The following is a 24,590-nucleotide window of genomic DNA, read 5'->3' on the forward strand; positions in this document are numbered from 1 at the left end:
CTTCTGCACTTCACAAGTCTGTGCCAGCATATACTCAAAGGCAAGAGGGGACACTGGAAAAGGAAGAAAATAGTCTTTTGTATTCTCTGATATACAAAACACTTGTCACCTCTGGGCTGGTAGCTTGTTTCGTTAACTATGGTATGTGGAGAAGAACAAAAACTAGACAGATACAAACCTACTGCAGATTAGGATTCTGTCTCCTGGGAAGACAGATGATCCAGGTAGAGGATACAACATTCTCACAAACCTACCTGGAAAACTGCTTTTCAGTCCAGTAAAAAGTCAAGCCTCCAATCCCCCACAAGAAAAAAAAAACCAACAAACCAACCACAACACACAGAATGCAGGAAGAACAAGGTGGATACTTTTCAAAACGTTTTTTTAATTAAAACCAAAAAAAGGAGCACACACCAGAGCTTGACATGGGCTAGTCAAACTGCTGGTCAGCAGGACATTGAACTGGCATGAGGAAGGCTGTGTTTCTGCATATCTCAGGAGCACTGGCACAGACAATGGGGCTCCTGGGAGAGTACTCTGCCTGCCAGGCTACTGCTGCTTTGTGCTGAGCAGGTTTCTCATGTAGTGATGGGAAACTTCATCCTGCAGCCCAGACTCTTCTTTCAACAAACAGAAGTTCCAGAGACTGGGGAAGAAACCATTTCAACAAATCTGCATTTTCCACACACTTCTGGAGAGGATTCCCCGTTGTTTCTCCTGCCTCCCCCAGGCAGGTTTCACAGGTTTCTATGGAAACTCATCTTTGGCAATAGCCACACGGGTAGGACCCAGCTCTGCTTCTGCTGAAGCCAATCCATGTCCTTCCCCAGACCAAACTGCAGCTGCACTGGGCTCATGATCAAGAGCCAATTGTGCTTTAAGGTTAAATCCTCATCCACTCCATCAGGCCAGCAACTTCTGAGAGCTTGTTGTGTGTACCAGTAAATTCAGGTAAATGTGAACATCTTGGCTATAGCAATGGGGTGAAGTTTTCAATTATGCCCAAGAGATGGAGGAGCTGAAGTTTTAAGACATGACTTGGGCACTAGATCACGTATTGAAACCTCCCTGCCATCTAATATAGCAGTTGCCAAAGCTGTTGGTGTGCTGCTCCACCAGCCTGGTTTCTTTACCACAAAGGCTGGACTGAAAAAGTGACACATTTTTCATACACAATTTTTATCAGTTAGAATTTACTAGATATGCACCTCATTTGTCTGTCAAATATTTTAAAAATACTTCAACCTGCTCTAATAATCACATTTTAACACATGCATCAAGTTTGGATCAGAACAGCGTCTCTGGGATAATCAGTAAGCCCAAATTGCTGATTTAAGGCCTAAATATCAGTCACTGGCCAGCCAGCCACAATAAGTCACTCTATCCTTGAACTCTTGGAATTATTTTTGGCTCAGACTAACCCTTGTTACCATACAGCTTACCCTACACACAGAAGAAAGTGTATGTGTTTTTCAAGGCTACTGTTGCACCACAAGTTTACACACAAACACAACTTTTGCAAACATGAGACCAGAGTAAGATCTCCCATATCCCAGGGTGAGTCAGAAAGTTCTCAGGAGTCCAGGGAATGGTAACTGCCAGAAAGGATCAGGCCTAATACATGCATTAGAGAAGCAAGGTAGCTCCTTTGCTGGAGGTCTGGCTGATTCACTTTGCACATACCACTGCTTTAGCATTACATCCTTATCTAATGGTAAACCTGTTTCAACAACATGCAATACATATTAATGCAATATGCACTGCAACACACAATACGCATCCAAAGAAATATGCCAATGCAAAACTGACTGCTCACACATAGCCGGGCTAACAAGGAAGTCTTTTACAAAAGACAATCAAGAAATCACCTGAAACCATGAGACCAGAGGGGTCTCAAGCAATCAGCAATATTGAGACCTAATAACAGATGCTAATTCATGAAAGAAACACAAACAGTGGGACTGAGGTAATGGCAGAGATTTCATTAGTGCAATTACATTTAAAATGGTATGTTCTTTAATAGAATTTAAATAAGGCTTTGAATAATTACACACACTAAAACTAACATTCCATAACCTTATTCCGCATGGAAAAGCAGCAGAAACAACCCTCTGGACTGTACAAGGTCCAATTAATGAACAATTACATTCAAAAAGTAGATCAAAACAGAAACAACTCTTTCCCCAAAAAGCTGCATCATCATCTTTAAAGTCAGCTTTCTCCCCTGTATCAGAAATGTGAAGAACAGATGAACTGGGCTTCAGCCCCGTAGATTTGGCCTCATCAGATTACCAGTAGTGCTTTCCAACCCAGCCTCTCCTCGTTTCTTTAGGGGGATGGAAGCTCATGGAAAAAGAAGTGAATTTCTGAAGCAACGGAGGTGAGTTGTTCTTTCTCCCGGCCCAACAATGTACACAAATTATGGAAGCTTGGGAAAAACCCCTACATTACACTGTGGCTTGTGTTTATGATGCATGTCCTCCTTTAGAAACTACTCACAGACAATGGAGCAGGGTGAGTTAAAAAAAAAAAAAAAATAAAAAGCAGCAATGAAATAATAATATACTGTTCCAAAATCTGCACTGTCCTGCAGAAACAGGATTTATTATTTGTTCAGATTGTTCTCAACAGATCCAATCTATGCTGGATATGTAAAAACCAAGAGACTAAGTCATCAAGGAAAACCAAATTAAAAAACCTGCGCACTGCAAGAGTTTTAAAAAATAAAACAAATAAAAATCCCAAGAAACATTGACGAAAGCTCAGAAAAATTTATCATCAATTCTGAAGTGGGGCCTTGTGACATCATCTGGATTAATGAAGACAGAGATGGACTTTCCGGGGTTCTCAGTCACTAGCTGTTGCAACTTTTTGGCTAACCGGTCGTCGGGCTGGTTGGGGTCCCCTCCATCGGACTGCGGGGAGGGGATGCTGGTGGTGCTGCCCCGCCGCTGCAGCTCCAGGGTCAGCCTGTTGGCTGCCTTGACGTGCTCGATGGCAGTCCGGAGGTGCTCGGCAGGGTCGGAGCGCACCGAGGACAGCTTCCGCGCGTGGAGCATCACCGTGTCTTCCGAGAGGTGCTCCAGCATGTTGCACTGCGGGATGAAGTAGTTAGGGCACATCTTGTTGACCAAGCAGTGCTGGAGATCATCGATGAGACCCAGGAGGAAATGGGCTGCGTAATCCTCCTGGGCTAGGTAGCTGGCTGGCAGCCTGTCACAAGCCCACAGCATCATGCTCCGCAGGTGATATGGACTAATGGCTTTGGGGCGGGACAGCAGTTTGATGATGATGGCTTTGCAGGCCTGGTAGGCTTGCATGAGGCTGCTGGAGATGCACTTTTTCAGCTGCACTTCACTCCTGGCAAACGACAGCCTCCATTCATTGTCCTTCTTCCCCTTGTAGGAACATGCAGGCACTAAGTAAAACCCACTTATGACTTCCTCCTCCGTGATCTTCCCGTCCCAGAAGTGGTTCTCCATCAGCCAGCTCTGTGCCACAGCCGGCCAGCCTTTGAAGGACACCACAGGGACAATGTCATACAGCATGCGGCTGCTGCCCACTCCCAAAATAATGGATATGATAGTCCCATTCTTTTCTACCTTCTCCACCTTTGGCATCCCTCGCTGGGGCTTTTTCTGGATCTCGGAGAGCACAATGCTAATGGACTCATAGAACCAGTCTGCAACTTTTGTGGGGGAGAAGAAGTAATTGGTGGCTCCATTGATATGGTCCACGATTGTGCAGCAGTCCTTCCACTTGCTGATGGTGCCTTCGTCGAACAGGCGCAGGCTCAGCCAGGAGTGGCACAGGGCCGAGTGGCGCATGTCCAGCGTCACCGGCTGGTTGCGGTCGTGCAGCTTCAGCGCGGGCACCAGCAGGGTGAAGTCCATGTCATAGTCTGTGCCCCGGGCATAAACATTCAGCTCATCGAGGTCAATGTCCACCACACCCTCCCGCACGCCGCCCGACAGCAGCAGGTACTCGTTGGCTACAGGCAGCTTCTGGTCGAGTTTCTGAACCATGCCTGAAAAAGACAGAAGGAGAAGTCCTTTCAAAACAGGCAAACAGATCCAGGATCTAACCAGGATTAAAACCCATTCCATGCCCAGCAGGAAAAGAAAGCAACCAGCGGTATGTATAACTTTTGGTGTGGCAAAAACATACATCAGGCCCAGCACTCAGACAACCTTTGATCTCCCCTTCCCTGCATTCCTGGGAATGTGTGAAGTCCATCCTAAACACCACATTTCAAGCAATGGAAAAAAGCAGCAAAGCTACTTCTAGAACTAAATGTAACTTTTTAAACACCTTTTAAACCAGTTTTTCACCATGTTGACATTCATTTCCAGAGTATCCAAATGTTTCACAAACACTCCATAGAGAAAAGAGAGTATTAATTGACTTGCTGTTCTTATTTTCTCTCTGGTAGAGAAAAAAGCTGGACCAGCATCAGGGATGTGGTTTGTTCATGGGTGAATGAATAGCTACAAATGTTAGTTCAAGCAGGTCTGATTTCACAATCTGCTTTACATTTACGGATGAAAAAGGCAACATGAACAAAAGAAATGCATCCTTCTCTTATGGGCGAGTGGAACAGGTTAAATGACCAGGCAATTAGAGAAGCCAGCTCTGAAATTGGCTCTTCAAGCTGCAATGACATAAAATATCTGATCAGCTCCCCAGAACACAGACATGAAGACAGATTTTTACTTTCAGCACCAAAACCAGACAGGACATTCACCCTGCAGTGCCCATACCAGCCGTACAAAGCCAGCTTTTCACCAGGAATTCTATAAATACACCCCACTGTACTGTGTCCACAGAACATGAACAGCAGACTGAGACTCTACACAGAAGCTGAGATATTAGCACCTCATTCAGTGTTCAAATTAGGCTTAAAATTGAGCTTTGCACTTCAACTGCTCTGCAGTCTGCTCCTGCTTTCTGGGCTGATTCACTGCTGGTGTTCCTCTTGTGGTTAAACGCTTTTGGTTGCTTCCCAGCCTCAATTCAGCCGCCACACCTCAGCCATGAGGGAACAAAGGCCAGTGGTTCTGAATGGAGATGCTGAAGTTGTTAGAAGCACTGAAAAAGGGATAGATTTTATTCCTTACAAGTACAAATGCACTAGTTTCTGTTGGCATGCATTACTGAGTCCAGCTTCTGAAGGCAATATGGTTTGTTTACATCAAGAATGGTCAAATGGGCAACTTCCATTAAAAGGAAGGCAGTCTTAGGGAGACAGCAGTGGGAATAGCTAGCCAAAGGCATAATAGAGTGAGCCAGAAAGCTGACAGTCACTCTGTCAGCCCAGAAATCACAGGCAGACACATCAAGAATGTGAAACACAAATGATCAGCACTACAGTCTGAGTACCCATCCTGTCATAGTCCCAGTGACTGCAGAGCCTTTCCTGAGATAATGCATCCCTGTAGGATCACAGACACTGCCTGCACTGAGTGGATCACCCTAGCAGAGAGCAGCAGCAGCACCGCAAGGCACCGAGGGCTGCACTAGGCTGAGTGGCACTGCAGTGCTTTCAGACAGACTCCCCTGTCCTTCCCTGCGTGCTAGGACAGCAACAAGGAAATGCTACCTGTATGCATATAGGTAAGCCATGACCAGAGCAAAATCTAAAGCTCTGTGGACACTGATTCCTTGGGAAAGCCAAGGCAGTGTACCTGAAAGCCCCCATGTGAAATTCCTTGTTAAACACATTTTACTTGTTTCATTCCTTCCAAGAGCACTGGACCCAGTCCATTTTGCTGCACTGAGCTGGGATGATTTTCCTGCCAGGCAGCAAGGACATAAACCCTTCTATTTCATGCAGCTCCAGGGGCTGCAATAGAAGGAAATAGCTCTAAAGGAGTGCTAAGGAACTCTTCCTGCTAAATCCTGAGCTAATCCCATTCTGCGATCTTGCCACACGCTGCCCTGTTCATCCTCAAAGGGTAATGACTAAAAAAAGCTTCTGTCAACCTCAAAAACATTTTCTGAGGCTTAGACACACAGTGAGCTATGCTACCCTGATCTGTGGAGCAGCAAAGTCTTACACAGGCTTCCCTATGCCAGAGGCCAAATAAGTGGCAGTCACTCTTTTGCTGTACCCAGAAGGGGTTTTCTAATGGGTACCTCAACTGACGTGACTCCTGCAGACACCACTGACACACTGCCTCTGAATCCTGTCCTTGAACCAGTGCAAGCAGCCTTAGTGCTTTACACCTCTGCTGGAAGTTGAGTCCAATACCCACAAAGTAGAGTCTGGATCAATCACATCATAGGGACAAGGAGCAATTTTTTTTCCCCCCAAAGATTAATGTACTACTGGCCCTTACTGTGGGGCAGCACAGCTATTCGTGATATGAAGGGTTTGGATGGCCCATCCTGCCTCTACACTCAGCCAAAATTTCCCACTCAGGATGGTGCTCTTCAGCATCTGCCATACAGATCTGCAGATGTGCCAGAGATAGGCAGACAAATTGTAACTATCCTACAGGAGAAAATGTCCAAACCTATGGGACTCAATAAAGGATACATTTTTCTAGATATTTTTAAACTTAAAGGATGAAAAATGCTCTGCAATGGGCCCTTTGCACCGGAACTTCTATCTCAGAGTCTTCAACTAAAAAAGAAAATCAGGATTTTTCCAAAGAAATTCCCCACTCCAGAATCTGCTGTTGGATGGGTTGCTCTCGTTGGCCTGAAGAAAACCGCTGTCCTTACATGGGAGCAATAGAGTTGATAGTCCAACCCCATTCAATCAGCAGCAAGACTCAAGCCCTGCCTTCTGTACACTGTCAATGAGTCACTTGATTTTCCCTCTCCAGAACTCTAGACCTACCAGCAGAAGAGAAATATTGAAAAATAGTAAGGAAATGGTTGCAGGAAATGATCTAATATATCATCAATCTCTCTCTACCTGGCTGGCTGCAGTTTAAATTCAAACCCCTGAGCTCTGCTTGGCACAGAATTTCCCCTTCAAGTCCCAAACCAGCAACATCTGCAGCTCTGCCACAGAGCAAAAGAAGGAATTTTTGCTAAATGATCACAGCAGCATTGCTGATCCAACTGAAGTGGTGGAGCAGGGAGTTAAGGTCCCCTTGAGGAAAGTATATTTAGAATAGGCATAGAGTGTTCTATAAATAGTTGAGCTGGCCAAATTCAGGATTACCTAAGGGTTTAGGGGTTTGCAGTGTCTTCAAACTGCCCCCCTTGCTCACAAATCTATTTGAAATGTGAAGGGATCTCAAGGAATCCCATCAGCCAGAACTGTGTGCACACACCACCCTGTCACAAAGCTTTCACCCCAAGTTTCTGCAGCCCATGAAAGTACAACACAAGTAGGCACTCCAGTTCAGCAAGCAGGTGAGTGCAATACAAAGAAAAATACCAAGACTGGTACTCAGCCCAAGTACTTAATAGCATCAGTGGGCAGTTTGAACTCTGTTCTTTTTATCTCAGTCCCAGGACCACCTGGGAGGAGGAGACAATAGGGGTTACAGAAAAACTACTGAAATTTATAGAAGATCTGTGCAGTTGTCTGTAAAGACTACACCAGAATTTGTAGGGTCAAACACACAAAACAAATTTTAGCTGAAGGACCAGTTCTCATGGTAACAAAGTAGGTTCACTGATACATAAGAAGCCTCTTGCAGCTACCAGGCAAGACACATAATTTGCAGTAGTACCTTGTGTGACACTGAAAAGGTTGTTTGGCAAAGCTAAGTGAGAGACTGGTGTACAGTTACCACTTCTTTCTAAAGCACCTTAAAGGAGTTCTGTTTTTCTAGATCTGTAACTATTTTAAGATCTTCCCTAGCTAGTAATTTTGGCATTCTAACAGGTAAGTATGCTTGCAAGCATGAGAAAGGCAAGGATTGTAAGAATCAGGAGCACCACCTGTAGGCTATGCTTGCTGGATGGTTTAGTAAACATGAATTCAGAGGAACACAGGTGAGCAAGTGAGTTCTACCAACAGAACATTGTTCCTTTGTTGTTTCTTCAGTGTTAGGAAAAAAAGGATTTATTTCTACTTCAAGCACTAAGATACAAAGAGAAAAGTGATTTTACTTTATATAACACCTACATCTGGGACACATCCTTGAATGAACTGTGACTCTGATGCAGATGACACAGAGACTATTCTTCCCATTGAAAACAAAAAAAAAAAACCTGCAACGCAAAAATGCTCTCCAACCATGACAGAATTTCAGATTCACTGATTTCATGACCATTGCAGTGTGTGCTGGGATCCACTGCTATTTCATGACTAGCTTTGTGTAAATAAGGAGGAACACACAGATTTGTCTTTGAAGAAACTGATGACAAGAAAAACATGGTGTAAAAACTTATTTCTAACATATGCATTTCCTAATTTTGGGTTCCTTCTTGAAGTCTTTCTTCCTGAAGCTTTAGATGTGCAACCATTGCCACCAAAAGGAAACATGGCAAAGCAAGATGCTGTTCTGTTAGTCCAACTTGGTCTCATCAAACTGAATGGGGTGATGTTCAGGGCAGTCACTGAATTCAGGGAGGCTTCTGCTGCATGGGAACTAGAGAGGTCAAAGGAGCAATGGAGGGCTCAGAAAGGTTCCACAGAGGAGAATCAGCAGAATCTTGCACACAGAAGAAGCCTATCACAGGAATTCTTCTGGGAGCCAAGCCAGACCAGGCACTAAATGGTGTATGCCCCCCTTGAGTTCCCTGGCAGCCTAGGGAGAAGATATATACGAGGGACCTTCCTTATAGATGTGATCTGCTCTACAGGAAAAGCTAAGGACCACTCACATATTCTACTGCCTCCCTCTTTTCTACTACTGCTTAATCCTTCCACAGGACCCAGCATGCATAGTCAAGGCTCTTGATTTTTCCTCACAGGTTATCCTACACAATGCCTTTTTTCTTCTATATGAAATCGTTACCATCCTCTAAGTCCAAGACCTAAGTAAGTCTGACTTCCTGGATGATCAGACAGTGGCTGCTCAAAAGGAAGATTTCTGCAGAGGTCTCCCAGCTATGCCTGTGCAGTGTGTGTTGAATTTCAGAGGCTTCTTTAAGACAAGATGAGAGGCCGCTCTGATGCATCTGGACTGCACAGATTCTTCTGTTTCCCTTGGTAATTGCAATTCTATTTATGAGCAGCACAAGTTTTTGTTACGCAGGAGAACTGGAAGAGTCAGCTCTTTAGGGGAGTCTTCAGTTACAAAGCACATTTTGGGAGGACTGTTGGCGGAAGCAGGCAGGGGGTGGGAGAAGAGTGGGGAGACTGAACCATGTGATGCCAGTTCAGTCAAATATGGGATGCGAGCGAAGGAAGCTGCTCCTTGCAGACTGATACACCAGTGTCCTACTGATTCTGCTCCTTTTAGAAATCTTGTGACATGGTGACAGAACACACTGCAGGGAGACAGCACCCCCTCGTAAAAGAAATCAGCTCCTTTCTCCAGAGTCTTCTTTAAAAACAATCTTTAAAGTAGTGTCCCAGTTTTTTGCCATTTTTCATGTGTCCTGGTGGAAGCCACCCACCTCGCTGAAATCCTGTTTGGTAATGGAAAGGAGTTTTTCATGGTGCAAGCAGGGGAAAAAAAAAAAGAAAAAAAAAAAAAGAAAAAAAAAAAAGAAAGGAAAAAAAACACCCAAAAAACCAAGAAAGAGCCCAGATTCAAAGGGTAAGCCTGTACAGTGAAGAGTGGTGCTGTCACAAACATCTAAACCCACTCTGGCACCAAAACCAGCAGCAGTGTTTCTGTAGTGATCTGCTTGGCTAAACCAGTCAGGGCTCAGAGACCACAACAGCAGGACCAGATTGCTCCCAGAGCTGGAACCAGCATTTTCAGAGGGAGCCCCCACATTGCTGTGCACCTCTACTCTAGGCAGGAAGAGTTTGAGAGTCAGTTCCAAACTGATGCTAGGTTTCCACCATGCCAGTCTGCCCATTCAAGAGTCTCATCTCCAGAGTCATAGTAGCCAAACTAATAGGAGTGATGAAAGGTGAAAGCCTACATGGAATATGAAGTGCAAGTCAAAGAGGTGCTCTTGGGTCTGAAGAATGTGGGTGATGAGGTCTGAAAACAGCTGACAAGCAGAACAGAGGGAACAGAGAGGATAGCTATAAGAACAAGTTGCTGCTACACCCCAGTTAACACTGCACACTGTGTCCATACAGTGTCCATATTTTCAAATGTGCATAAGACATGAAATTCCCTTTGGAAATGGCACAAGATGCCACCTCGCCTGGAACTGCAATGCCAGAGACAAAATATGCCAAGGGACAGATTGTTTTAACAGCTCCACCCTCTGGGACTGAGAGTGCACATTTGGCAAGGGCTACACAAGGTCTGGATGGGCCATTTCTGCTCACACCCCTACAGAGCACTGCTAAACATTCAGCAAGATGCTACCCTGGGGGAGACTCACCAGGATTCCTCTCTTGGATCTGATTAGAAGGTAACAGCAGTGGGCACAAACCAGGTTGAGCATCTTGAGTGCAAACACGCAGCTTGCAGGAGAGGCCGTTCTGCCCTTGTTTTTCCAAGTTCCTTCCCTGTTACTGAGACCCTCACAAGAGCCCAATAACCTCAGAGTGGTACATGACATGTCCACCTACTGTAGCACCCTGGCTCAGGCAACTACTGCTGAGGGTTTCAGAGAAGCATTAAGAGCAAGGAAAGTACAGCATAATAATTTTCCCTCTGCAATCTCCAAGCACTCTCTGGCTTTCATATTTCCCAACCCAGAGGCAGTATTTGAAGGTTTGTCTTTAATAGCACTGACAGACTTATCTGCCTGGAATGTCTCTCATTGCTTTGTAAATCAGTTATATTTTTGTTATAGTCAGTGCCTTGCAGCACCGTGTTTCACAAAACGTGTGCCAAAAGGACTTCCTTTTGCTAGCTTGCTAGGAAATGAAGAAAATCACCTAACCATGGCACCTTCCATAGATCACTGAAGATCTTACACAGCTTCATCAATCATCTTCCTTCCACATTGAAAAGGACAACTTATTTAAACTTTTTTTAGCCAACTGTCCTGATCTGCAATTGTGTGGGCCCTGGTATTGCTACACTCAAGTGAAATGAGATGGTCAACACTGCATGAAAAGGTGACTTCTGGGTGAGTGTCTTCACAGTCCTCTGGGAAATACCTCAGCAGCCTTGCTTGCTAAATTAGCCCCACTTCACTGCAGGTTTGCTTAATGTAATGGAGTCTTCCTCCCCAGTATTGAATTTCACCTTCAGGATGTTCCCCTTGTAAAAGCCAACACCAATCCCATCACTTTACAAGGGGTGTTGCTGACACTGCAAAAGAGCTGTGGAAGTAGGACAGGGTAAGGTTTTGGAGACTGCACATGGGAACAAAGTCCCCAGCCTCCCTTGAGCTCTCAATCCAATCTGAGGAGTCAGCACCAGGTGCCTCTCACAGAAAACACGTGGCAGCTCTCCACTGATGAGCAAAGCCATTCCCTTCCAAACCTGGGAACACATTCTCCTCTCACTCCAGTCAGCCACAGAGGCACAAGTACATATCAGGCAGAACTTGACTCCGAGGTTGCAAAAGCACCTCTGGGATGGTTTTGTGTTCTCAGTTACTGTCTGGTATCTTTTTCCCATCCTGAAAGGGCTAAGTTGCCACACCACTATGTTCTGGTGTCAGTGGGCTGCCACCAGAGGAATGCCACCACAACCTCACATCCTCTAAATAACAGAACAGCCTCCACTGTAAATGCACTCTGAGCTGTTCTACCAAGACTCCTGCTTACAGCTATCCAACACACCACAAATTTGCTCCCCAGCTGCTAAATTACCAGCTTGCTTTCTTTTCCTTTAGTAGGTGTTTTCTGCAAAGATAAGTCACAGCCAAGACAAATCACAGCACCCTTCCTTATGAACTGGGCCTGAGCTAACACTGCCCATCCCCAGGGCCTGCCTTTTCTGTAATAACAGCTCTACCTTGCTGCAGAGCAGCAGATTTGTCCTTGACTCAACAATTCTTCACTAAATCATCCAGAAAAGCTAAGCTTACATGTGGAGTACACACGGTGACTAACAGCCATCAGGGAGTTGATGGATAACCACAACTGTAATTCATGTCCTTGATTTTCCCTTAAAATCCACCAAACTTGGCTCCTGGGGTCAACTACATGATCAGAAAGGTATATCTTTCAATTGCTTTCATTTTTTTAATCCACCAGTTACAAAAAATATTTAGGTTTATACAATGGGACAGGTCAGAAAAAGAGGGAATGAAGGATGTTTCCAGGAAACCAGCCAAGCAGCAAAAGAGTGCTGGAAATCCTGAGTTCTCTGAGTAGAGAAGGAAAGCAGCTGTCTTCAGAAGCCTTTCTGAGGCATGTAGTGGAGAAAATTACATGAACTGAATCTTCTCTCCAGCCCTTAGAATTCACTGGACTCCATCTGTACAGACCTGATCTGGCCCCTTTGACAAATCTGGTATCCAAACACTGGGAGAAGACAACACAGGTAGGCCAAATATGGCTGAGACAAGCAATGCCAGAAGCACAATATAATTTTTCTTGGTCCTTGCACATGAGCATGGATTGGACTAGCAAGACGAGGCAGGGAATGCAGATCCTTGTCAGAGTGTGCTGAAATCAAAAAGGCTTAAACAATACAGCTGTGTCTGAGCTCATGACGCTAAGAGCAAACTTTCCTGCAGTGTTAACCAACTTCCCAGCCACCACTGAGAACATGGCCAAAGCCACGTGGAGCTGGATCAAGTCACCTATAGGAGATGCTATTGCCAAAGCCCCATGTGCAGCATCAGCTGTATGTATGCTTGGTTGGCTTTGACATTAATGCAAAATTCCTCTTCATCCACATCACCAGAGGCTGATACAGGCCAAATTTGTGGTTAGCAGAAAACAGAGCAGCTCTCCTGAAGTGAATGGAAATGTCAAGAGCATTTCTCCTTGCTTTCCATGGGAGACAGGCAGAGGAAAACCTAAGCCCTCCAAGCTTGCCTGTCCATGTCCCACTGTTCCTATAATCCTGCTCCAGCTTCATCCTGCAGAGGTCATATCTGACAGCACACAAAAGCCATCAGAAGTTTCTAACCAAAATCTCAGATTTTACAGCCTTTTTTTTTTTTTTTTTTTGCAGCTGAGCACTGTCATCTGTCAAAGAGCACAGCAGGAAACACTGTCTGGATTTGATCTCCATCAAGCACCAAGCCCACAGCCCCAGCAGCTGTCAAGGATCTCTTATCCCTGCAGCACAGCAGTGGCCAGGAAGCATGGAACTGAATAATTAGAGTAAAAGAGAAAGGGAAGAGCAACCACTGCTACAGCAGGGTAGAACCTGGACCACCTGGGGTGAAGGTATGCAGTAAAATGCCACTGTCATTTTGGCACAGGACAGCAAAGGTGAAGTGCAGTCACCTGAAGAAGGCAACAGTAAGAAGTCACATTGCCAGGTGACCCTGAAAGATGCAGGTATTGCAACCACCCTCCTTCCAGTGTAAGGTGTGGGTTGGCTGGTGGGAAGGAGGAGCTGGCAGAGCTGGCAGTGCTCACTGGCCCATGTCCTGGAAGCATTTGCAGTGAGATGTGGGCTGTATTTTTGGAGCAATTCTCTGTTACCAGGAGCAGGGCTTGAGATGCCCTTTGCACAGAACTCCCATCCCATTTTACCCACTCAGCTCACTCAGGAGAAATTCCAAGAGAACAACCACATCTGTTGCAAAGCCTTTTTGTGCTTACCTGGAATGAAATAAAGCCTCACACACACATTTATTTAAAGAAAGGCCTGGTGATCTCTTGGCTCATCAGGATGAAAGCTACTTTGCAAGGTGAAGGAGGGAGGAGAAAGCAAAATTGTTGCTGATCAAATATAAAATTTGCAAAGTATGTTCCAGGAAGCTGTCCCTGCCAATAGCTGAGCCCCAAAGTAATGTCTCTTCTAAAAATTTAATGGAATAATGGCATGAGCAAGATTTGGGTCCAGAAACTGTCAGAAAGGTATGCAAAAGACCACATGAAGTAGGATTTCAAAGTCTTCTTCTAATGGAAAGCTGATGACAAAGATGATTCTTCAAATCTCATCCCCTATCAGGACTGCTACACCTTCCTGACTCTGAAAGCTCAGGTGAGCAGAATCCCATTCCCCAATGCCTCCATGTTTTAGGAAGGAGTGTCCCAAGCCCAAACATACATGAAAAGTCAGGCCATGAAATCACAACAATGTCTTCCCAGTTTCATGTTCCCCAGCCATTTTTGCAAGGAGGACAGAGGAAAGGCAACTACTGCTCAAAATCCAGTAGAAATATAATTCAATGGAATAGAAAAGTTAGCTCACTTAACTTTCCCCTGAAAATGTGAGAACTAGAAATGCTTTGTTTACACTCTGTTTAACAGAGAACATCCCATAACTCCAGTAAAATGCCTTAAGGAAAAACCACAGTATACTGGTAGAATTTTCCTAGCTGCATTTGGAGTTTCTTTCAAAAATTAAAGTAATTAAGTGATAATCTGGAATTGTAATCCTACAAATTCCCTTGTGCATACAATCATGAAAAATGCTAAAAAGCTTTGCTCACAAATGATGATAAAGAAATCATGCTTAGAAGAGGCAGGTACATGGAGAATACAGATCCTTCAAATGGATTCAGTAATTAGAAATCTCACCTGTATTTTATAGATGTTGCTGTGAAAATACTTTGTAAAATTTCCATGTGGATATTCAGCTCCTGCAAGCCTTGCTATCCTTGCATGAAAACACTTCCCAGCACAACAGAGATGAGTACTGTTTGAATACAGTCCTGCTACACAGAAAGCAACGAATAACACAGAGCTTGCTGGTTTCCCACTGACAGCTGGTCCCCACACTGTGATTAACAAACAAAGAAAGAAGATTACAGACCTCCTAAATTTGCTAACACAGTTTTCAGAATTAATTGCATGAGGTAGAATCAGGAATACGAGGGTGTGAGCTGGCCCTGTAACAAGGGTGCTTGTATCTGAAGTCAGACAGAGCTGATGTACGGCTCACACCCAGCAGAAATCAGAGCACAATCCTACTTGTTTGTTCCTGGCTGCACCTTAGGAAGGGCTGGCAGAGGCAGAGACAGGAAAATACTGGGTTGAGCTGAAGCCAACCATCACCAAAGCACAAATTGCACCCTGAGCTGTGCTGGGGCTGCTCTGGCTGGTATTGTTCTACTTGTGCCCACGGAGACCTGCCTTGGATGATGGGCTGGGCCAAGATCTGAGGCCCCTGAACTGCGCTGTTCTCCTGGCCTCACAAACAACCCACAGGGAGGAGGAGTGTAAAAAAACCTTTCAGATTTCCTTTCCGACTTAATTGGGTTTGGGGGACTTCCTAGTTAAGCTCAGGGATCAGCCAGCTCTTACCCACAGGCGGAGCCCAGAGCAGGGCAAAAGTATGTCAGTTCCGAACAGCCACTCGTGTCTTCTGTCTACAGACAGAGCCACCACTAGGAGGACCCTGCAAAATTTTTGTTGCTAAAACACAACACCCTGCCCCAAATTACATTCTGAGCATTCAGAAATTAAGTAAGAAATATTGCACAGAACTTTGTGGTTGAGGAGAAGCAGCACTTTATCCCTTCCCAGAGAGATGGCTCATGAAAACACAATACTGCTAAAACATCTCTGCTTTCCCAAGCTGAGGACATTCTACTTTGCTGCTGCAGGTTCTTTAAACCACCATGTTGAGCTTTAAATCTTAAAGGAATGAGGGATTTGTCTTTACAAAAAAAACCTGTGGGTCTGCTGCTAAATAAATCTAGATACTGAGAGATAAAAGAAACAATGGAAGGGACTGCACTAATTGATGAAAGGAGTGAGAGGGATTTGTCTTTTCAAACAACCTGTAGGTCTGCTGATGAATAAAGTCAGATACTGAGAGAAAAAAGAAACAATGGGAAGAACCATAAATTCCTTAGGAGTTCCACTGATTGACACAAGGAAAAGAAAAGGAGAGTATACATTAGAAGGCAGTCATAGGTACTAGGCACTCCGGGAATTCTGTCCCTCTCAAGTACCTCAGCCAGTGGGGAAACAGAGAGGGACATGCGACCGGGAAATAAGGATAAAAAGGAGGCTGCGTCCTCCAAAAATTAGTGAGACCCAGGAAAATGCCCCATGGCCTCTCCCGTTATTAGAATAAAGTTACAGGACTGCTTCTACTACAGAGCTGTCCTGTAACTTTTTGGACATAAACCCCTGGTGTTTGTGCCCTAATTTTCCTGACAAATCTTACTTCAAACTTTACTGGCAGTTACCCAGCCGCCTTAACGGGAAGGCAGGAATCATTCCGCCTTGCCGCGGGCCCGTTCGAGGTGCCGGGGAAGCCGTGCCAGCCGCAGCCCCAGCAGCAGCGGAGCGTGCGGCGCTCTGCGCCGGCAGCAGATGGCAGGAGCGCACCGAGGAGCGCAGCTCAGCCGCGCCCGGCCCGGAGCCGCCGGCAGCGCTCTCCCGCCGCCCCGCGACCAGGCACGGGCACGCACACACACCGACAGCCCTCCCCGCCGCCCGACACGGCGTACCGTGCAGGGCAAGCCAGCTCTGACACAATTATAGCTTCGAGACGGCCACCAGGCCGCCAAACGGCATTCGCTCCATCCTTTTCACCGGGTGTACGCCAGGAGTCCTCTGGTAGCAAACAATGTACGGGTGGGAGCGAGATGCGACTTTAAGAGGGGATAAGCCAGAAGATAGACACCAAACCTGCCTACAAATCCTATTTAATGCCAGATTTCCAGCTTGTGACGACTGGAGGAAAAGGCCAGCATTTTGTCTAAGCCATCTGTACACAGCTCCTTTTGTGCCGTTTCTCTTTGAGCGTTTATGCCACTTTGCACAGCAGCACAACTGAGCAGGCAGCGAGCACCACGGCTTCAAAGGAGAACAACTGCAGTTTATAGAAGCACTGTCAAGAATTTATTGCTAATGCATTTTGATAAGTTATGAAAAGAGAATGAATCATTTCAGGTAAATTTAGTTCAAAAATTAGATTTTCTATTTCTTCTTCAAAAACCAAGTAAACTCTCAGCAGGCACAGAGCTGCCCAGGAGCAGTTCTTGTGTTCAGTGGAAGTAGCTACTTCAGTTTAAGGACAGAGCCCCCGCAGAGAGTCGGATTAAAGGTGAAGTCAACATCTAACTAATCAGTTTCCCTTATTTATCTTCCTCCTCAGAACATAGTGAATACAAAGAAGTAATCTAGGAGCATTCAAAATTAAACACAAAGGGGATCATCTAGGAATACACATACACCCATGTATTGAAGAGCAGGGCTGGGATTTTGGAACTGTTTCAGGGCAATAAATAGAGAGTCTATCTGGAAATGGGGGATGAGCAGAAAGCATTAAGAAAAAAGCCAATAAAAACAGTAAAGTTGTGTTTGCATGTTTTAATCCAGTGTATAAAACTTCTGAACTAAAGTGATTTAAAATGCACCTAAATAGCAGAGACAAAGGAAGACAAAAATAGCTTCTTAGTCAAGGGAACTGTATTTCCATTTTGTTAGTGTAACTTCCAGAGATTTAAAATACAGACCCTCCTCTATGGGTGATCTGCTGCAGAAAAGGGAGGAGGTTACCACATGACTCCACCTGTAGCACCAAGATCCATCAAACTGGCCCTGTGTCAGCTGAGTTATAGGTCAGTGAAGGAACAAATCCAGAGTGGGAAGTGGGTGCATTTAATGTGTTTAATTAATTGAATGTGTGTGCTCTAACATATAGCTGTGAACATCTGGCAACACAGAACACATCTGGGATGAAGGAACATCAAAGGAACAAACACAAACATCCTTTGAGTTTACAGAAATAGCAAACTACCACCACAAGTGCTGTGTTGGTAATGCTGCCACTGAGTAAACTACAGCACTGTGCCCAGCAAGAGCATCAGCTCTCAGGGGGACTGTCCTATGGACGCTTCTGAAGCTGCATTTAAATAGCTTTTGTCACACCCACACTGCAGCTGTAGGCCAGCAAAAACCTTAATGGAGGAGACAAACATGTATTTCTCTGCCCCAGCACACTCCCCAGCCTTTGAATACTGCCCAGACAGTCACAGGAGACACTGCTGGGATAGCTCTCTTGCTGGCTCCAGACATGCATATCCAGAAGCAACCCACCAGCAAGCCTATTTCAAGCCCTAGAATTGATTTCCAAGTATTGGATAGTGATGCAGATGTCCTGTCATGTTCTTTCCTCCTTGCTCCCAACCCCAATCCAGTCAGGAGTCTGCAAAAAGGGAGGCGAGTGGATAATTCTAAATCTTCACACCTATTTTCCCATTCCACTGCAGTTAAAAGGAAAGGGCCCAGCCCCAGCAGTCAGTGTGAGGGACAGGGAATTTGCTACAAGGGGGCTGGATGGAGGTCCAGTTTAAGGCTCATGGGAGGAAATTCTCTGCTGTGGGGAAGTCAGTAAGCAGGGACGACAAAAAGAACACATCTGGAAAACAGCAGAGGAAGCAGAAAAAGTGAATGAAGTGGCAAACAGAGCCCTCCTAGGGCCATAAAAGTTGCAGATTCCATGAAAATACTTGTTGAATCCAATGGGATGTGGTCTGGGATTAAAGCAAAATTGTGGCAGTTCAGAAGACACACACAGGATTTAAGCACTGAACAGCAACACTCACTAGAGCTCCTTAACTTTGGTGCTCACTCTGCCAAGGGCAGATGAGCTGGGCATGGAGCAGAGAGGGGCCAGAGACCAATTCAGAGTCATGCTTTTGAAAGCCCCGAGTATTTCATCTCTGAGGCTTGAGACCAAAGCTTGTGTAACAGAAGAAACAAATGTGGAAACAAGTGAAGCAAAGAGAGCTTACAGCAGGGAGGAAATGCAGGAATTGGGCTTTGGGGGAGCCTGCACTGCTAAAGAGCAATCGCTTGATTGCATGAAGGATGAATGCTGGGAGATGTCTGAGTCTCCTGCCTGCTTGAGATGCTCAGCACACAAACAGCCCTGGCTCAGTGAGCCCCAAACCACAGCTGCATTCCCCACACCAGTGGATGAAGTGAGAGAAGCCTCTCTCACCTATTTCCCCTCCTGCTCAAGTGAGCTGAATTTGTGATCATCACGCAAGCCTTGTATCCCTTGCAAGCTGAAGCACTTTTCCTGCTTTTCCCAGCATGTCAGCTAGGGTCAGAGGCTGCTCTGCCAATCCTTGTGTTCAAAACCTGGAAAATGGACTTAGCCCATGGAAACATGGAAGGAACACGAGGTCCAAGCTTGTAGCTTGTTCCCAAGCTACAAGCTGCCAGACTGCCTTCCTGACTTCCTTCCCCTGCTCAGAAACAAAGCTGGAATTCTCACAGCATCATCTACTGGCTCCAGAAGCAGGAGCTTTAATGACAGCATAAAATTTAATGTCACATTTGATTAAAAAGAGAAACAAAATATGTGGTTCTGAGTTGGCACCATTGCAAGGCACCCAGGTGATATTTTGTCCCCTGCACTGGAGAATGCAAGAGCAAGCCAACCACTAGAGACTTGCACAAACACAGCTCGGGTGCAAACCCCTTCGGCCCCCGACTGCTCAGGGCAGAGTTGGTGTGTGATGGTGAGAGTCAGCCTCTCTGCTGCCCTGGCAGTGGCATGACATGTCAGCAGCCTCCAGGGTAACAGGGGATAATATTTTTTACCTCTTCTCTATTGCTTCAAACGTGTGCCTCCACATACCATCCCACTGTCTGCCCTTCAAGGTCGCACACACGCACCATTGAGGCAAGAGCTGGGACACACACCAACACCGCTGGCAGAACGGATGCTCTTCCCATTTTATGTCTCTTAAAAGCTGTTAACTTGAAGCAGAGAGAAAAGGAATCAATAAATGGAGGAGTTGCAATCTCTTTTGGGTATCTTAAGAGCCTGGCTTTTGGCTGTTTTCAGCAAATTGGTGTGGGGCTCTTACACACTTATGTCTGCTCTCTGTGAGGTGAAAGCAGGACTGCCGCCAGCTCCGTGACTCATACAAACACAGGGGAGGAAACATAAAACAAGCTGCCGGCTTGCTCTTTCCCAGGGCTTAATCACAACCTTTGTAACTATTTGATGTGCCTGCTCCAGCACATCTGAAGTTGCAGCATGAGAACAAGCAGGGCAGGGGCTGGGTTTTGGCACAGAATTGCTGCCAGAGCCCCATCTCAAACTTCCTACTGAACAGAGAGAGGAAAATTGAGATCTGTCTGCACTTTTGAGACAGCAGCACTCAACAGCCCCTGCCAGATGGACAGAATAACTGTTATGCTTTGTTACAAACCATTTTTGGCTAGGACACACAAGAAGATCCATTCTCATCCATCACCTCCATCTACCAACCTAACAAACACCTACAGAGCTGTTCCTCCCTAAGTCTCCAAATCCTGAACCATAGAGAAGTATTTGTATTGGATTCAAGTTCAGGCACTTAGCAAAGATGTGCTGGAGGTGCTTCAGGAATGTTCAATATTTGTTATTTGGCCATATTGCCAATTCTCATCTCCTGTCTTTATCTGAAGACCCAAGTTTCTGGAGTCCTAAGGCAGGGCAAATGTCTCAGCTTAAATTTATGAAAAGAAATTACCAATTCCTATCCATCACAGCTGCAAACAACCAAAAATACCCTGAAGGAGATGAGTCTCACTTAAAAGTAGAAGAAAACAGAACAGAAATAAAAATACACCAAGAGCTTTTAATTTTAGAGTCCAACTTAGCTTCTGAATGCCTCAAGTTTCACAAACCAGCTCACTGCAATTCCCCCTAAGCTTTCCTTTGGATGGCTGGCATCAGCTCTCTCTACAAATTTATTGAGTAAAAAAATGGCAAAGTAAAACCCACCAGGCCTCATATAGGGAGGGAGATGGAAAGATGGCACTGAGGAAAAGGGCAGAGGGATCCCATGTATTGTTCCCTGGGACAGTGATGTTCTGGGAAAAAACACTCTGAAAAGGAATCTGCCTGAAGCCCTAGGGATGGCAGGGGCAGGCTATATTCCTCCCTGGACAGAGAGCTTCCTCCTCTGGAGTGCAGGAGTGCAGTGCATCTTTTCCCAGCACTGGTCCCTGTCTTCCTGTGGTCCTCTAAGTGCCCACTTTCACATCACAAACTCTGCTGGATCTCTAACGTCCCTTCAGAGTTCTTCCGTGCAGGCAAACTCCCTCCAGACTCAAAGCAAAACAGCAGCACTGTACACTTGTACTGGAGGTGATAGAAACACCACAGTGAGCAGGGAAGAAAGGCTCTATTCCAGGGACCACTTGCTGCCAGGTCCTGCAGTGCAGCACAGCTTGGGCACCTCTGCCAGGGAAAGATGTTTCCAGGAGCTTAGAGAGCCCTGCCTTCTGCACCAGCTTTACTGCTGGGCTCCTCGCTTGCTTCCCTGCTCAGTGTGAGTTTATTACTCCCACCAGAGCATAGTGCTTGCCCCACTGGGGCATCTGGAAGAAGCATTCACACAGGGCATTGCTGTGATTTGGTGCAAAGGGAGACAGAAAAGCAAGTTGAGTTCAGCAGTTCTTCTAAGGCAACACGCAGCAGCATGTCCAAAAGCCAGTTCCTGCCTTCCCTTCCAGCTGCTGCCACAGCTCTCACAACCCCACACCAGGCCAGGAGAGGCTCTGTCCCGGGCTCTGCACCTTTAGCTGATGTCCCAGAACATTCCCTGGGACACTGACCAAAGGATGGGGACAAGCCTGTCAGCACCTCACTTTACCCAGCTCTCAGGAGTGCCAGAGCCCAGCAGCAGCCAACCTCTGCAATGCCACGCTCTAACACCGACAGCTGCAGCCTTCCTCACTGCCTGAGGATTATCCTGCTCTGACCCCCTCCAGCTCCTCTCTATGATCTGCCCTCCCCACTCCACAGCCTGGCACAAGGCCAGGCTCCTCCGCCTCCAATCTCCGTTACTCCATCTGTTCAGGTCCTGGCCTTTTCCAGCACCCTTCTGATGCTCCAGGGGCACAGCCGCTCAGCCCCAGAGCCTTCCACCCACCAGACACTCCCCAAAGGGCTCCTCAGGGGCTCACAGATAGTGACAAAACAAGGCTTTGAACACCACACTCCTTGAGACCACTCATTTCATCTTCTCCCCACCTGTGTGCACCAGGGAGCCAAGAGCCCCACTCCCTTGCTATTTCTGGATGTGGGCAGACCCTCCTCTGCCTCTGCTACTGAAGATGTCTGACATAGCAGACAGGCCAGGGCCTGGCATTTGGTTACCTTTCAGGCTCTCTTTCAGCTTCCACCCAGAGATAACAGATCCCTGCCAAGAAACTTAGTTGTCTAGGAGACCACTTTCAAACAAGAGTTTGCTAGAAACGATGTTATTATCTAGAGTAACGCATCTCCATCAAGGAGCACTGGGGTTAACTGCCTGCTACCTCTGCCTCAGTTAAAACACAGCCTCAGAGAGAGAGAGAAGATCAAAATGAAGTTGGCAGCATAACCAAGTCCCAGAGTCCATAATTTTACATACATACAGGATTCTCTGGAGGCACTGCAAGGTCACCAAAGAGAGCTGTGCTCTTCCTAGTGTCATGGCTCAGCCTCCCCCGACTCTCTTACACTGATTTTATATTCCAAATTCAAGCCAAAATGCAAAGAAACAGATCCTAGCCTTTCACTAACATTGACTGTGTCTCCTCTGGGAACTGCATATTTCAGGTGGCAATATTTAACCTAGAAACAAATGAAAGCAGAAGCAGCTGTACAGGGAGAGCGCAAGAGCAGACAGGTGGGTTGGGATGGTGTGAGCAGAGGGCTGGCAGGCACCTAATGAAAGATGCAGCCGAAGGGCATGCAAAGACTTTCATTCTGTGGATGCAGTTTTCTGGCTCCCATTGCGTGTTTCCTCCCATTCCTGGCAGAGGACAGAACTTTACAGCAATAAAAGCTCCTTTTTCATTTGCCTCTGCCTTCAGCAATAACAATTCTTATTTTCTCTGTTCCCTTCTTCACACACTGGGTTAGCTAGGAATCTGCCACTTCCACCCCTCTTACACTACAAATAAAGCTCCCTCTCAGCAGCATTACGAGCTACCAATAACTTCACCAACGCTGAAAAGGCAGCCAGAGAACAGCAGCCAGGAACAAAGAGTGCATGTGGGTAATAGGGAAGAGTTACCCTGCACGTAATCTTCAAAACCAGCCAGAGATGAAGCAGTTGAAGGAAAGAAAGGCATTTGCAAAACTACCAGGTGTCAGCTGATCTATTTCTAATTGCCTGAAATGACAGCTCCTGACAGCATGAAGCTAATCTTACATCTCTGGAGAGGAGTTTCAAAGGTAGGAGATATTTCCTGGCACAGGGAAAAGGCTGGGCTGGGAATTCAGGTTATAAGGCACATAACAGAGTGGGAGCCATTTTAAGGTCTTCAATCACTTATTACAACACAAAGCTTTATTTGGTGCAGCCTCTTCTGTACAAAACACGTAAAAATAGCAACTGGTGAGACATGAAAATCAGAGATAGTGAGCTTGTGCCAGAGACATTTAAGGACAATGATGATCTGCTGTTATGGCTTCAAGCAGTGATTTAAGTCTCCCTAATTAATTCTTTGCTCTACACTGGACATGAATGAGGGGGGAGGTATCAAGGGTTATAGTTTTATCTTCAAGATAAAGCAAGACTGAAAATGCACTAGATGTAAAGGAACAACATTTAGCAAAGAACTCAGAATATGAAGTTGAGAGCTTCATTCCATACCAAGCTTTTGCTCGGTCTCCTACCAAACAAAGACCTAGAGAATTTAACTTCTTATGCAGTTTGTCTAGAGATTAAATTCAGCACCAGTTTATCATGTGGGAAAGTCTTCTCTGTAGAACCTTTCACTAAAAGAGCAAAAACTCTTAGCAGGTAAATTCTTTTTACTATATAGATGTATTGAAATCTGAATTCAGCCTACAGGGTCAAACTAAAGAATACAATAAAATTTTAAGCGCCAAATTTATTTTCTCCTTTTTTTTTTTTCCTCAAGGAGACTGGCCACTAGATTTTCACACTTTTTTCTCAGTAATGTGCATTTAGCATCTCTGTCAATTTGTATAACTCTAAAAATTATCACACTGAGAGGCCCTCTATGCCCTCAGCACCATGGTGAATGCATGGTGACTCCCTTAACCTGAGGATTGAAGTAGTCTGTTTTTATCCTGGGAAAACAGGTTCATAGCCCAGCACCCAAAGATCACTTGGTCCCTTACTGGGCCACTGGAGGCCCCTAGAATTAACGCTGAGTGGAGGGAGAAAGTAGCTTAAAGAGGAAACAGCAACCCCAGCAATATGTTTCCAGTGAAACAGTGGGTCTTAGAAAAAAAATTGGAAAAAAAAAAAAGTAAAGTTTGTCCTCTTCTGTGCTGAAGTCTGTGGGTTTTTTTAAAATATCAAATAAATCCACAGAGTAGTACAGAAGACCGAAATCCACTATGGCCAAGATTGAACCATTCTAAAATTTGACTTCCTTTGGAGTTGAAACAAAGGACATAAAACCTCTGAAATTATCCACAAGAGGAACAATCTAAAAATATTTCAGGTACTTAGGTATAAGAACAGCAAATAGAAAATGAACAAAACATTTCAAAAACTTCAAGTGCTCTGTTCCAGAAAAGAAAGATCAAATCTCA

The 24,590-nt window shown here is 45.5% G+C and overlaps 1 protein-coding gene across 1 annotated transcript in view; it reads right to left on the bottom strand.

Moving 5' to 3' along the window:
* Positions 1 to 413: 413 nt before the first annotated feature.
* MB21D2 (Mab-21 domain containing 2) overlaps positions 414 to 24,590 on the bottom strand; it is a 57,895-nt gene continuing 33,718 nt past the window's right edge. The window contains exon 2 of the mRNA XM_030227376.2: positions 414 to 4,027. Within this exon, the coding sequence (XP_030083236.1) occupies positions 2,763 to 4,027 (1,265 nt within the window). The 3' untranslated portion in view covers positions 414 to 2,762. The remainder of the gene's footprint in view (positions 4,028 to 24,590) is intronic.

The sequence above is a fragment of the Serinus canaria genome, chromosome 9, assembly GCF_022539315.1.
Source record: "Serinus canaria isolate serCan28SL12 chromosome 9, serCan2020, whole genome shotgun sequence".
Lineage (NCBI taxonomy): Eukaryota > Metazoa > Chordata > Aves > Passeriformes > Fringillidae > Serinus > Serinus canaria.